The sequence below is a fragment of the Rhinopithecus roxellana genome, chromosome 1 (assembly GCF_007565055.1).
Source record: "Rhinopithecus roxellana isolate Shanxi Qingling chromosome 1, ASM756505v1, whole genome shotgun sequence".
NCBI lineage: Eukaryota > Metazoa > Chordata > Mammalia > Primates > Cercopithecidae > Rhinopithecus > Rhinopithecus roxellana.
In genome coordinates, this window is record NC_044549.1 from 128,990,539 (window position 1) to 129,003,633 (window position 13,095).

At 41.1% G+C, this 13,095-nt stretch overlaps 1 protein-coding gene across 1 annotated transcript in view; it reads left to right on the forward strand.

Moving 5' to 3' along the window:
* ETV5 (ETS variant transcription factor 5) overlaps positions 1–13,095 on the forward strand; it is a 63,062-nt gene that overhangs the window by 33,448 nt on the left and 16,519 nt on the right. The window contains exons 8-9 of the mRNA XM_010376601.2: positions 9,674–9,933; positions 11,266–11,325. Of these exons, the coding sequence (XP_010374903.1) occupies positions 9,674–9,933; positions 11,266–11,325 (320 nt within the window). The remainder of the gene's footprint in view (positions 1–9,673; positions 9,934–11,265; positions 11,326–13,095) is intronic.

Here is a 13,095-nt window from a genome sequence, read left to right on the forward strand (position 1 = left end):
CTGTGCTGGAGTCATCAGGAAAAGGTCAACTGGGTAGTGTCTTCTGAAGGAGGAAACAGCCTAAGCTGTTTGAGAATGTCAAGAGCGTCTCCCTCCGTGGTTATTATTGAGGATTCAAAGCTTAAAGGGATGGGCTAAGTTTTGTAGAATTTTGATTTAACAAAAACTACCAATTCCTTAAGGATGCTAGATAAATTAAGAGATTTAATATACTTGTTTTTCCTCGTTTTTTCTTCCTCTCCTTAAAGTAAATTGCTATTCACTTTTGTCCTTCAGATTTTGTAGTATAATAATTTTTAGAGAGGAATGAATTTGACTGTGAGTCACATTTATGTAGCCTGGCCTGGAATAAAGTGAATGTGTTTGATGCGTCTCTTCTCCAAGCGCCTGTTAATAGCATGTTGTGTATGCAGCACAAATTCACTTTGGGATCTGAAACCGAGTTTCATGGATGCTTAATGGAACCTTCTTTGACAGACTGAATAATGTTCTTGCAATGGTTAGAGTGCAGAGGTTTTTTTAGTTCTGAGTCTTAAGAGGGTTTGTTTTTAACGTTTCATCATGTTTACAGTAGGCTTCTTGTTACCTTTTAACAAGCTAAAGGACACTTCCTTTTATCCCCAGTTTACTGAAAGTTTTTAACATGAATAGAGGTTGAAATTCATTAAACACTTTTACTGCCTCTATTGGGATGATCAAATAATTTTCTCCTTTAATTTCTTAATATGGTGAGTTACACTGATTTGTATGAAACCAACCTTGCATTCTTGTGACAAAGCTAACTTGTTTTTTTGTTTGTTTTTTTTTTTTTTTTTTTTGGAGACAGAGTCTTACTCTGTCGCCAAGGCTGGAGTGCAGTGGCGCCATCTGGGCTCACTGCAGCCTCCACTTCCCAGGTTCAAACAATTCTCCTGCCTTAGCCTTCCTAGTAGCCAGGATTATAGGCGGGAGCCACCATGCCCAGCTAATTTTTGTATTTTTTAGTAGAGACAGCGTTTCGCCTTGTTGGCCAGGCTGCTCTCAAACTCCTGACCTCAGGTGATCCACCCACCCCATCTTCTTCCCAAAGTGCTGGGATTACAGGCGTGAGCCACCACACCTGGCCCTAACTTGTTTATTGTGTATTATATTTTGTACATTGCTGAATTTGGGTTTTCTGATATAAATATGTAAGACTTCCACACCTGTCTTCATGATTGAGAAAGTACACAATTTTTCTTTCTTATATTGTCCTTGCTAGGTTTTAGCATTGAGGTTATATTCATCAAATGAGTAGAGGGTGTCTTCTTTCTGTATTTTAGAATATCTCATGGGAAATTGGAAGTCTTTATTCCTTGAACTTTTTGAAGAATTTACTGGTAACACCATATGGGCCTGACATTTTCTTTGTAGGAAGATTTTTAATTACTGGCTCAGTGTCTTCACATTTTACAGTTTTGCCCTGGATTTCTATTTAGTTGAATAAATAAATAAATTTTTCTAAGAAGTTGTCCATTTTGTGTGTTTTAAAATTAATTGACATAAAGTTATTCGTGGTGCCCTTTCTAAAATCTCTATAGCATCTGTAGTTGTCTTTTTCATTTTTGATATTATTTATATAGACCTTTTTTTTTTCTTAGTCTTGGCAGACAATATATTGCCTTTTCAACAAATCTGCTTTTGGCCTTACTACTCTCTCTCGGGTGTTTTCTGTTTCATTGATTTCTGCTCTCACTAAAATACTTTATTCTTTGTTTTCTTTGGGTTTATTCTGTTTTTCCAACTTCTTTTGTTGTATGATTAGCTCACTAATTTTTAGCCCTTTTTCTTTATAATATATAAGCACAAAACCGTATAAAATTTATTTTAAGGCTGGGGTGACTGTACATGGAAGTTTGCCAAGTCACTTATGGTCTGTCTATGCCTTGTCTAGAAGTGATTGCTAATAGCTTCTTCTTATACTCTCCAAAGGATCTTGGTTTGGACAATCAGTTATTTGATCTCCCTATCCAAGTTCTGCTTTAGATACATTGCACAAGTTCTGATTTGCAGTATTTTTAAAATTCTGCTCCAAGTATTTTCTATTATTTCTTTCAAACTTGGAGTTCTTTATAGATACGTTTCTTAATTTCTAAACATACGGGATTTTTCTGGCTGCCTGGACTATATGATTTTTATTTAAATCTCTTCCAGAGACTATTTTAAAACGATTGTAGAAATACTGTAGACCAGTGGCTCTGGAGTGGGACAGACTGACAGATCTGGGGTTGAATTGCTGCTCTGCTACTGTGTGACCTTAGGCAGGCACTCACCTTCTCCAAACTTTGATTTCTTCATCTGAAAATAGGATAATAGACACCACATAGAAGCATTGGATGGATTAAATAAAATCACGCTTGGACAGAGAAGGTGTTCAGTAAATGTTAGCTTTTATGACAATTTTACTTTTTAAAAATCACTTTTATTTTACACAAACTATACTAAAGGACGCTTCCTTAAATGATGTAGATACCGCAAACTGAGAAACTTCATTGTTTAATGTTAAGTTTTTAAAATGTAATACTCCCTTTATCCCTAATCTTTCATCATCACAGTAATATTTTTTGTTTTGTTTTGTTTTGTTTTGAGATGGAGTTTCACTCCATCGCACAGGCTGGAGTGCAGTGGTGCGATCTCGGCTTACTAAAACCTCCCTGTCCCGGGTTCAAACGATTCTCCTGCCTTAGCCTCCCTAGTAGCTGGGATTACAGGAGCACACCACCATGCCAGACTAATTTTTGTATTTTTAGTAGAAGCGGGGTATCCCCATGTTGGCCAGGCTGGTCTCAAACTCCTGACCTCAGGTGATCTGCCTGCCTCGGCCTCCCAAAGTGCTGGGATTACAGGTGTGAACCACCACGCCCGGCCAACGTTATTAATGTTATATCTACAACTAATACTTTCACTATCTGATATCCTGGGGACATGTCTTAGTTTCATCACCATCCCTCTCCCATATTTGATCTTGAGAAGTCAGACGAACATATAGGCCTAGAAAGGACATGCTTTTTGTTCCTTATCTCTCAATGTCTTCTCACAGTTTAAGTGGGCCCATTTGCGTCTCAGCAATGTTGGCAGGCCTTACGGAGTTGTTTCAGAGTTCTTTGGTGTATGTTTAGGGACAGTGGCTGGCTCTTCGTTGTATCTCAGGAAAATAAACATTATTGTGAAGTTGGCACATTGCCACCTCCGACAAAAAATCACCATTCTCTTTCTGAAAAAGGAGAATGGATATTGAAAAGGCAAACAGTGGGTTCCTTTGATTTGTGTGTGGCTTGTGTGTGTCATAGTCTCCCAGTTCCTTAAGATCTTCTCTTTTATTTGCTTTTTTTTTTTTTTTTGAGACGGAGTCTCGCTCTGACCCCCAGGCTGGAGTGCAGTGGTGTCATCTCGGCCTCCGCCTCTCGCGTTCAAGCAATTTTCCTGCCTCAGCCTCCCAAGTACCTGGGTTTACAGGCATTTGACACTGCACCTGGCTAATTTTTGTGTGTTTTTAGTAGAGACTAGAGATGGGGTTTCACCGTGTTGGCCAGACTGGTCTCAAACTCCCGACCTCATGTAGTAGGGAACTCACATGGTGATCTACCCGCCTTAGCCTCCCAAAGTGCTGGGATTACAGGCCTGAGCCACTGCAACAGGCTCATGCCTGTGATCCTAGCACTTTGGGAGGCCAAGGTGTGTGGATCACTTGAGGTCAGGAGTTTGAAACCAGCCTGGCCAACGTGGTGAAACCCTGTCTCTACTAAAAATACAAAAAAATTAGCCGTGTGGGATGGCAGGCGCCTGTAATCCCAGCTACTTGGGAGGCTGAATCAGGAGAATTGCTTGAACCTGAGAGGCAGAGGTTGCAGTGAGCCGAGATGGTGCCACTGAACTCCAGCCTAGACTGAGCGAGACTCCATGTCAACGGTGAAACGGTTACAGGTTTCAGTTCACCGTGTTGGCCAGGCTGGTCTCAAAACTCCCAACCTCATGTAAGGAACTCACAAGGTAATCTGTCCGCTTCGGCCTCCCAAAGTGCTGGGATTACAGGCCTGAGCCACCATGCCCGGCCATATTTGCATATCTTCTGATTTTAGCTTGGGAGTTTTGGGGAGAAGGTGGGGCAGTTGAAGATAATGTTTATTGAGAACTTACCGGTGTTGTAACAGGGCTGGGCCTTATAATATAGATTATCTTACATCATCTTTACAAGGTATCCTGGCTGTCCTTAGTTTTTTGGAGAGGAAACTGAGGCTTCAGAGCAGTTAGATAACTCATACAAGGTCACACAGCTACTAAGTGGTAAAGGTTGGATTTCAGCCCAGGATATTCTGACTTCACAGCCAGAGCCTCTTACCCAGCTATGCTGCTTCTCGATTTTCCATCTTCTTCCCTGAGCCTTAACGGAAGTACTAAGTGCATGATGTTGATTTCTTGGCAGATTTTATGTATCATTTCTCAGCCGGCCTTTAAACGGTCACTGCCTCACCTGGCACCCATAATCACCGTATAGCCTTTGTGAGATCCTTTTCTCCTTTTTTTTTTTTTTTTCCTGTCAGCATTGTGTTTACTCTGTGTGCTGGCAGCAGAAACCAAAAAGGAAATGCAGAAAAAGCATCTAACGGTTTTCATAACGTAAACCAAATGTTGGGAGTGTGGGTGAGCTCGTGGGAGGAAAGGCGCTATATAAATCTGACAAATAAATAAATAACTGGTTCTTTAAATAAACTTGCACCGAAAAAGCCTTAAACTGTGACCTATTGAATTTAAGATTTTTCAGACTCAGAAGTCTCCCTGTGCTCACCAAATGTGAGTTCCCTACACGTGCGCTCTGTTGGGCTAATGGTGGGAGTGGAGGGAGGGGAGGAAGAAGAGGTTTGGTAGGAACCAGGCTGTGCCTTCACTGAAAGTGATTGCCTGCCTTGGTAAATTAGAGGCATCTTTGTCATGGTTGTATTATGTATACAACACATTCTCACATACTTCAAAAGGACTGGAGAAGGGAGGGGGGTTCAAATGAAGGTCAGTGAGTAAAGTTCACAGGATGTATTTTGAGGACAAGGACTGAATGACTTTACTAATCTCTGCACATAAAAGACATTATCAGCAGCAAGCTCTGAGAATCTTTCTTCCAAATACACTGGCTTTGTGACCTACCCCTGAGATCCCCCTTGGCCACTCCCGCTCTCTCAAAACAAACCAGTACAGAGCAATCCCAATTATAGAATCTGTTCTGCAGATCACAGGCCTCTAAGCTTTGCACATCCTTAAAGTTATGCCGCGGGGAGGGGATGAGGTTGCTGGCTAGTGCCCATGTGGAAGTACCTTTTCCTGAGGAGGCCATACCAGGCCAACTCTAGAGTTTCATTGTGGAAGGTGAGAAGATGAGCACTAAGCGGAAGTGAGGCCATCGGCCTGCCAGCTGCAGAGGCTCTGGTTACAGAACTGAGCAGCACATGCCGACTCGGAGCTATCAAAGGAACTGATTTCTGGAGGTCACCTTCGAAGGTGCTGGAATAGTGGCAGAGGGGAAAGGGAGAGAAAATGGAAGGTGTTTTTACCATTCCTTTCAAGTAGTGCAAGATTTGGGCACTTTACAAAAATAAGGCCTTAAGAATATCTTCAGCCGGGCGCGGTGGCTCACACCTGTAATCCTAGCACTTTGGGAGGCCAAGGCGGGCGGATCACTTGAGGTCAGGAGTTCGAAAGCAGCCTGGCCAATGTGGTAAAACCCCATCTCTACTAAAAATACAAACAAAATTAGCCAGGCATGATGGCAGGCACCTGTAATCCCAGCTACTTGCCGGGCTGAGACAGGAGAATTGCTTGAACCTGAGAGGCAGAGGTTGCAGTGAGCCAAGATTATGCCACTGCACTCCAGCCTGAATGACAGAGTGAGACTCCATCTCAAAAAAAAATAAATAAAAAGAGTATCTTCATCGGCCAGGCACTGTGACTTTCACCTGTAATCCCAGCAAACTTTTGAGAGGCTGAAAGAGGCAGATCACTGAGTCCAGGAATTCAAGCAGCCTGGCCAATATGGTGAAACCCCGTTTCTACTAAAAATCCCAGCTACTTGGGAGGCTGCGGCAGGAGAATCGCTTGATCCCAGGATGCAGAGGTTGCAGTGAGCTGAGATCAAGTCACTCAAGTCACTGCACTCCAGCCTGGGTGACAGAGCAAGACTCTGTCTTTAAAAAAAAAAAAAAAACTTCATCTTTATTTTCTGAAAGAATTCCCTTTAGGTTTGCGACACGGTGCCGGTGCCTGTGTTCTAAATGTCAAGTGTAAACCTGAGTTGGGAATTTACACTTCTTTAAAAACCATTGAAAGGTTTCTTTAAGTAACAGCAACCCGAAGAAGTTCTGCTGTAGGGCATTCAGTGACCCGTGAAAGGCTGTCAGCCCACTGAACCTTCAATAGTTGGTAAAACTTGTTGAAGACATTGGCCAGGTGGTTTCTGAGGCTTTTGATGTCTGGGATAAAAGGATAAGTACATGTAAATTGCCCAGTAGTTCTCCTATTATGAAATGATCTTACCGTTATGCTTTAGGTAGAGTAGTAAAGACAGAGCATGTTGTGCTGTGTTATACCCTGATGTAAACAGTGTCCTATCTGCCTACAGATCTCTTCAGTTTAAGATTGTACATCTTGATGTTCTAGAAATCTGCTGGCCACCTGTTCCCACAGATTGATTCAAATCAAATTCGAACTATTAAAGCTATTCAAGAATTCTATGAATTAATAGAATTCAAGCTAAAAGTAGAGAATAAGACCTTAATAGTATAGGATTGTATTATTTTCCCTTGAACCTTGGCTCCTACTTTCTACCTGAGGGTATATATTCACAAATGCTTTTCTTTATACACATAGATTAGTGCTTCCTGTGTATTTCATGGACTGAGGGTCACACATCTCTAACCTTCCACAGCCACCTTCCTAAACTCTATCCCAGTCTGTCAATTATGGCTGTGGCAGAAACCATACTTTACACACATGATTGTATTTCACCATTTCAGAAGCATTTGGAGGATAATACATCCCTATGTCACAGATAAGCAAACGAAGCCAAGAAACTTTGCCTTTGGTCACTTCCCTACTAAGAGATGGCAGGCTTTCCCTTCTACACTGCACACCCAACAGGGAAAGGGCAGCTGGCATGCATCTGGATCTATCTGACAACTGAAGAGTGTTCAGGAAACTCAAATAATAGCAACAGGTTTTATTGTTCTATCTTGTTATAAAAACAGTGCATATTTATTATCAAACTATAGATGAGCAAAAAAAGAAATTCACCTCAAATTATAACCACCCCACAGATAGGCAGTGTTGATATTTAAATGTCAATCTTTCTGTGGTTTTATATGACACCATACTACTACTTTTATTTTTGCTAAGCTTTGATACTCTATGTACTGTTTCGCAACCTTCCTGAATATGTCAAAAATACCTTTCCAAGCCGTTATATATTTACGTATTATGTAATTTCTAATGGTTGCTTTCAACTAAATGACTATCACAATATATATAGCTGATTTCCTTGTTAGACAGCTGCATTGGTGACCATCTTTGTAGTTACACATCATCTGTGATTGAAGTGCTGTTTAGGTACCTGGCACAGAATGATTAACTGCCTGCTCATCTTCCAAGCTAAAAGGAAAAAAATACTTCTCTTTTGACTTTGTTACATTTTAATTACTAATGAGTTAAACTTTTTGTTTATGACCATTCCTATTCTGTAAGGATATTCCTATGTCCTTTGCCCATTTTTTTCCTCTTGAGATATTCATCTTTTGTTAATTTCTAAAAGCTCTTTATGTCAACAATGAGATTGCTGTATCTGTGGAGATTTTTCCTCAGTTTTACTTTTGATTTTGTTTCTGGCATTTGGTTTGATGTGTTTCTTTCCCCTTGGTTTGATGTGTTTCTTTTGGTTTCGTTTCTGGTGTCTTTTTAAGTTACAGAAATTTATACAGTGAGATATATCCAGGTTTATCTTGATGATTTCTGCTGTTGGTAAGATACTTAGGTTTTCCCTCACTCTTAAGTTTTGTAAGTTTTCATATATATTTACTTTCATATTATGGTTTCACTGTTGTTGTTGTTGTTGTTGTTGTTGTTGTTGTTGTTTTTTGAGACAGTCTTGCGCTGTCACCCAGGCTAGAGTGCAGTGGCACAATCTCGGCCCACTGCAACCTTCGCCTCCAGGGTTCAAGTGATTCTTATGCTGCAGTCTCCTGAGTAGCTGGGATTATAGGTGCACAACACCATGCCTGGCTAATTTTTTGGGGGGGTTTTGGTTGTTTATTTTGAGACAGAGTCTTGCTCTGTCACCAGGCTGGTGTGCAGTGGCGTAATCTCAGCTCACAGCAAACTCCGCCTCCCAGGTTCAAGCGATTCTCCTGCCTCAGCCTCCCGAGTAGCTGGGACTACAGGCATGCACTACCGCGCCCAGCTAATTTTTGTATTTTTAGTAGAGACGGTTTTCACCGTGTTGGCCAGGACGGTCTTAATCTCTTGACCTCCTGATCTGCCCACCTTGGCCTCCCAAAGTGCTGGGATTACAGGCGTGAGCCACCACCATGCCTGGCCAATTTTTTTTGTACTTTGGTAGACATGGGGTTTTGTCATGTTGGCCAGGTTGGTCTTGAACTCCTGACCTCAAGCAATCTGCCCACCTCGGCCTCCCAAAGTGCTGGGATTACTGGCATAAGCCATAATGCCTGGCCTGGTTTCACTTTTTATATTGGAACCTTTAATCCATGTGAAATTTATTTTGGTGTCTGTATAAAATGGGGTCTTTTTCCCCAACTAATTTGAAATGCTAACCTTAACAAGTAGTAAATTTTGGAATATACTTGACGGTTTTTGGCTTGCCACTAAATTCCTTTGATCTGCCTGTCTCTCAATTCCTTGTATTACTGTTTAATTAGTGTAGTTTTATGATATATGTCAATAGCTAGTGGGTCCTTTTGTCCTTTCAAAATAAAGTTTAGAATCATTTGGTCAAGTTAGTTGGGAAGGCATTTGCTTTTACAGATTAATTTTCAGTGAATCAATAGCTTCAAAGTCCTAAATATCTTCTCTTAGATCTTTTTTCTTTCTCTTCCTCAGAAAACAATTTTAAGATTTTATTCTTATATGGCCTATACGTTTCCTGATTATTCCTAGGAATGTTATGTTTTTTATTGCTCCTATGAATGGGATTCTGTCTTTTTTTTAACTACATTTTCTAACTGATTAGTTTGTATTCAGTCTTTAAAAATTCCTTCTATCTGTAGGTGAGAGAATGGATGAACTAGTGAACACGTATTTATGTATATGTTAGTACTATTTGCAAATAATTGGTCTCATATATTCAGATACATAATCTGGCCCATCTATACAGATAGACTGTGCATACAGTATACATACATGAAAGATAAAGAGGCTACCACATCATTGCTTTAATTTTTTTTTTTTTTTTTTTTTTTTTTTTTGCCACTTCCTGACTCAAGAGCTTCGAAATACACAATGTAATTTTGGGAAGAAGGTAAAAATGTCCAGAAATAAGCATTATTAAGTATCTTGCAAATAATTTCATTAATTGGAACTTCTTCTAGTCCCCAGTGCTCGATCATAGTAGGTATTCATCAAGTCTTTGTTCACCACGAAAACCTCTTTCTTCTTACAGATTTCAGAGACAACTGTCTGAACCCTGCCACCCCTTCCCTCCTCAGCCAGGAGTTCCTGGAGATAATCGCCCCAGTTACCATCGGCAAATGTCAGAGCCTATTGTCCCTGCAGCTCCCCCGCCCCCTCAGGGATTCAAACAAGAATACCATGACCCACTCTATGAACATGGGGTCCCGGGCATGCCAGGGCCCCCAGCACACGGGTTCCAGTCACCAATGGGAATCAAGCAGGAGCCTCGGGATTACTGCGTCGATTCAGGTCAGCATCAAATTGTGCTATTCGTTGCTTCATTCTTGCTTTCTTCTGTCTCGTTATTCAGTGTCTTATACATGCAGGGCCTTGGGGACAGGAATTTTTATAAGAATTTTTTATAATTTTTATAAGAATTGCCCTCAAATAACTTAGGAGCTAGTAGAGCTGACATGTTTATGCACAACAGAATACAAAACAAAACGGAAAAGGTATGTAAGTGGTAGGAAGTGCAGTAGGCATTCAGAAGTGGTATGAAGTACATCTCTGAGTCCAAGCTTGAAGAGTGTTGGGGTTCAGTTTTGGATGGAATTTGCTCTTGACCTTCTCTGAGATAATACGTAGATTGATCTATTCAGGTACCAGTTGGTTATGGGAAATGCTGGGAAGGTAGGCAGAAGGGAGAGACCTGTTCCTTTATGACAGAAAAATTACCAAATGTGAAGTAGTGATCGTGTGTAAACATTTCCATCAGCCGAAAGCTTTGATGTATTTTTCTCAGGAGTAGCATGAACAGCAACATTTTTTCATTTAAGACTGACATTTTGATCTGTCCTGATGGGTTTTGCACCCCACTCCACTCCCTTAAAGCAAGACACTCAACAGATGTTACCATATCTGTAATTCTTTGATCCAAGTTGTGTTACCAGGGTGATGGCTCATCCCACGTGGACACAACTCAACTTACTGTCTTTCCTCTCGATGGACACTGATAACATGATGCCTGAAGAAGAGATCATTTGAGTGTGGTTTGGTTTCAATGTGACAGTCCCAGCATGGCAAAAATGGACCAAACTGCAATCCTCTACCCCCCTTCCAGTGCTAGTCCTGGCTTCCTAACCTCAGGTCTGCTAATCCCTTTGGCCTAAAAATACTCCCACCTCTTGGAGCAGAATTGGATGTGACCACCAGGAGTAAAGGGGAACAAATTGGGAAAGATCTAAAGCAGTCATCTTCCCTTTCCCACTCTAACACCCAGGAGTCAGCATATGGGACAAGAGACCAGGCTTGGCCTTTTGAAAGCTAATATTTTTTCCACTGTCATTGGCTCTTTCACCAGATTTGGTGTTAACTAATTGCTAAAATGAGTGAACAATGAGAGTGAAACATCTTTTTTTTTTCCTCCCGTGACCCTTGATTAGGAGAGCCTGCCTTTCAGATGGTGGGTTGTGGTGTTTGCCATCTTGCTTATTGGTATGGCACCTCTTTCCCAGGACAAAGCCAAAAAGACATGACCCCAGAGTGTTTAGGGGCTTTACCACAGAGCTGCAGTTGACCGATGTGCTGCTTCTGCTGCAGAAACTATTGACAGGATTGTGTCCACCTTTGCTTTCCTTTCAGAAGTGCCTAACTGTCAGTCATCCTACATGAGAGGGGGTTATTTCTCCAGCAGCCATGAAGGTAAGGAGTCTGCTTTCTTTCCTCTCCTCTCCTTTCTTCCTTTCTTTCTCCTACCTTCCTTCCTTCCTCTTTCTTTCTTTCCTTGAATAATACTCAAGCTTAAAATTGCTCAGTTTCCAGGCTAAGATTTGAGATCATAGATTAAACCTTGCTTAGCTCATGAATATAAGAGCTAATTGGTTGCAATCTTCAATTATTTTGCAGGCAGGGCTTAAGGCATGCCCCTGAACCCTGTGAGGGCTGCCATTTTCATTAGCAATGACCCCAACTTTTTAAGAGGATAGGACAATTTGGAGAAAAAACAAACCCACCATATTTCCACATTTCCAGAAATGGAGGTTATCTTTATATAACAATATCAGCTTAAACTGGAATTTAGGAGTTATGTCAGTGAGAGTGGTTTTTATATGTTTTATAGTTATGTCAGTGAGGGTCCAAGGATGTCTTAGAGTTTTAAAAATGTGTCTCTAGGTTTTTTACTTAGTTTGAGTGCTCGGGGTGGGTAACTCGTCGTTGTAATTATTATTATATGATAAATGGTTGCCACTTTTAACATGGGAGGGAAATGGAAGGTATTCTTCACCAACCTTGACACATATCCTAACATTACTTTTATGTGAAGATGATCATTTTATATCAAGGGTGTATGTTGTCTGCTCAAGTTCTTGTGCCCAATCCCTTTGGGACCAACTCAATTCAGTAAGTCTCTGAGATAATCTCACTCGAATGAGGAGCAGGAGCAGTGGGCAAGGTTGAGCCTGTGACTTTGCCTTTATTAGTGCTGACCTACTAATTAGGGTGAAAGTAATTGGGAACAAATAAGATGCATAAGTGTTCCATAGCATATGGCTTCAAGGAAGCAGTCAGAATGGAGCTAGAATGTCAGTTTCTTGGAGGAGCTTGCTTTTGAGCTAGTTTCTGTGCTTTGTTTTGTTTTTTGTTTTTTTGTGTTTTTTTTGAGACATAGTCTCGCTCTGTCACCCAGACTGGAGTGCAGTGGCGTGATCTCTGCTCACTGCAAGTTCTACCTCCTGGGTTCTCGCCATTCTCCTGCTTTGGCCTCTCGAGTAGCTGGGACTACAGGCGCCCGCCACCACGCCCAGCTAATTTTTTGTATTTTTACTAGAGACGGGGTTTCACTGTGTTAGCCAGGATGGGTCTCCATCTCCTGACCTCGTGATCCGCCCGCCTCGGCCTCCCAAAGTGCTGGGATTACAGGAGTGAGCCACTGCGCTCAGCCTAGTTTTCTTTAAAATACAAACTTTTGTAGCTTATTCTTAGCACAAACAACAAATACTAATTACACAAAATTCAGAAAATACAAATAGGCAAAAAGATGAAAATTAAATCTCACTGCCCAGAGATAACCATTAACTTGCTACATAGTCTTTAAATCTTTGCTGTGCATATGTAAATATAGAATTATACAGATCATACAGGATTCCTTGTTTTATAGTCTTTTTTTTAACAGTAGTCATTAACTCAAATTGAACACTTACTATGTTTCAGACACTGTTCTGTGTTCTTTACATGCATAAATTCAGTTGTTGAATTCTCATAGCAGCCCTATAGGATAGATATTTCTGGTTTTGTTTGTTTTTTTTTTTTTTTTTTTTTTTTGAGACGGAGTCTCACTCTGTTGCCAGGCTGGAGTGCAGTGGCGCGATCTCAGCTCATTGCAACCTCCACCTCCCGGGTTCAAGTGATTCTCATGTCTCAGCCTCCCAAGTAGCTGGAATTACAGGCACGCGCCACCACACCCAGCTAATT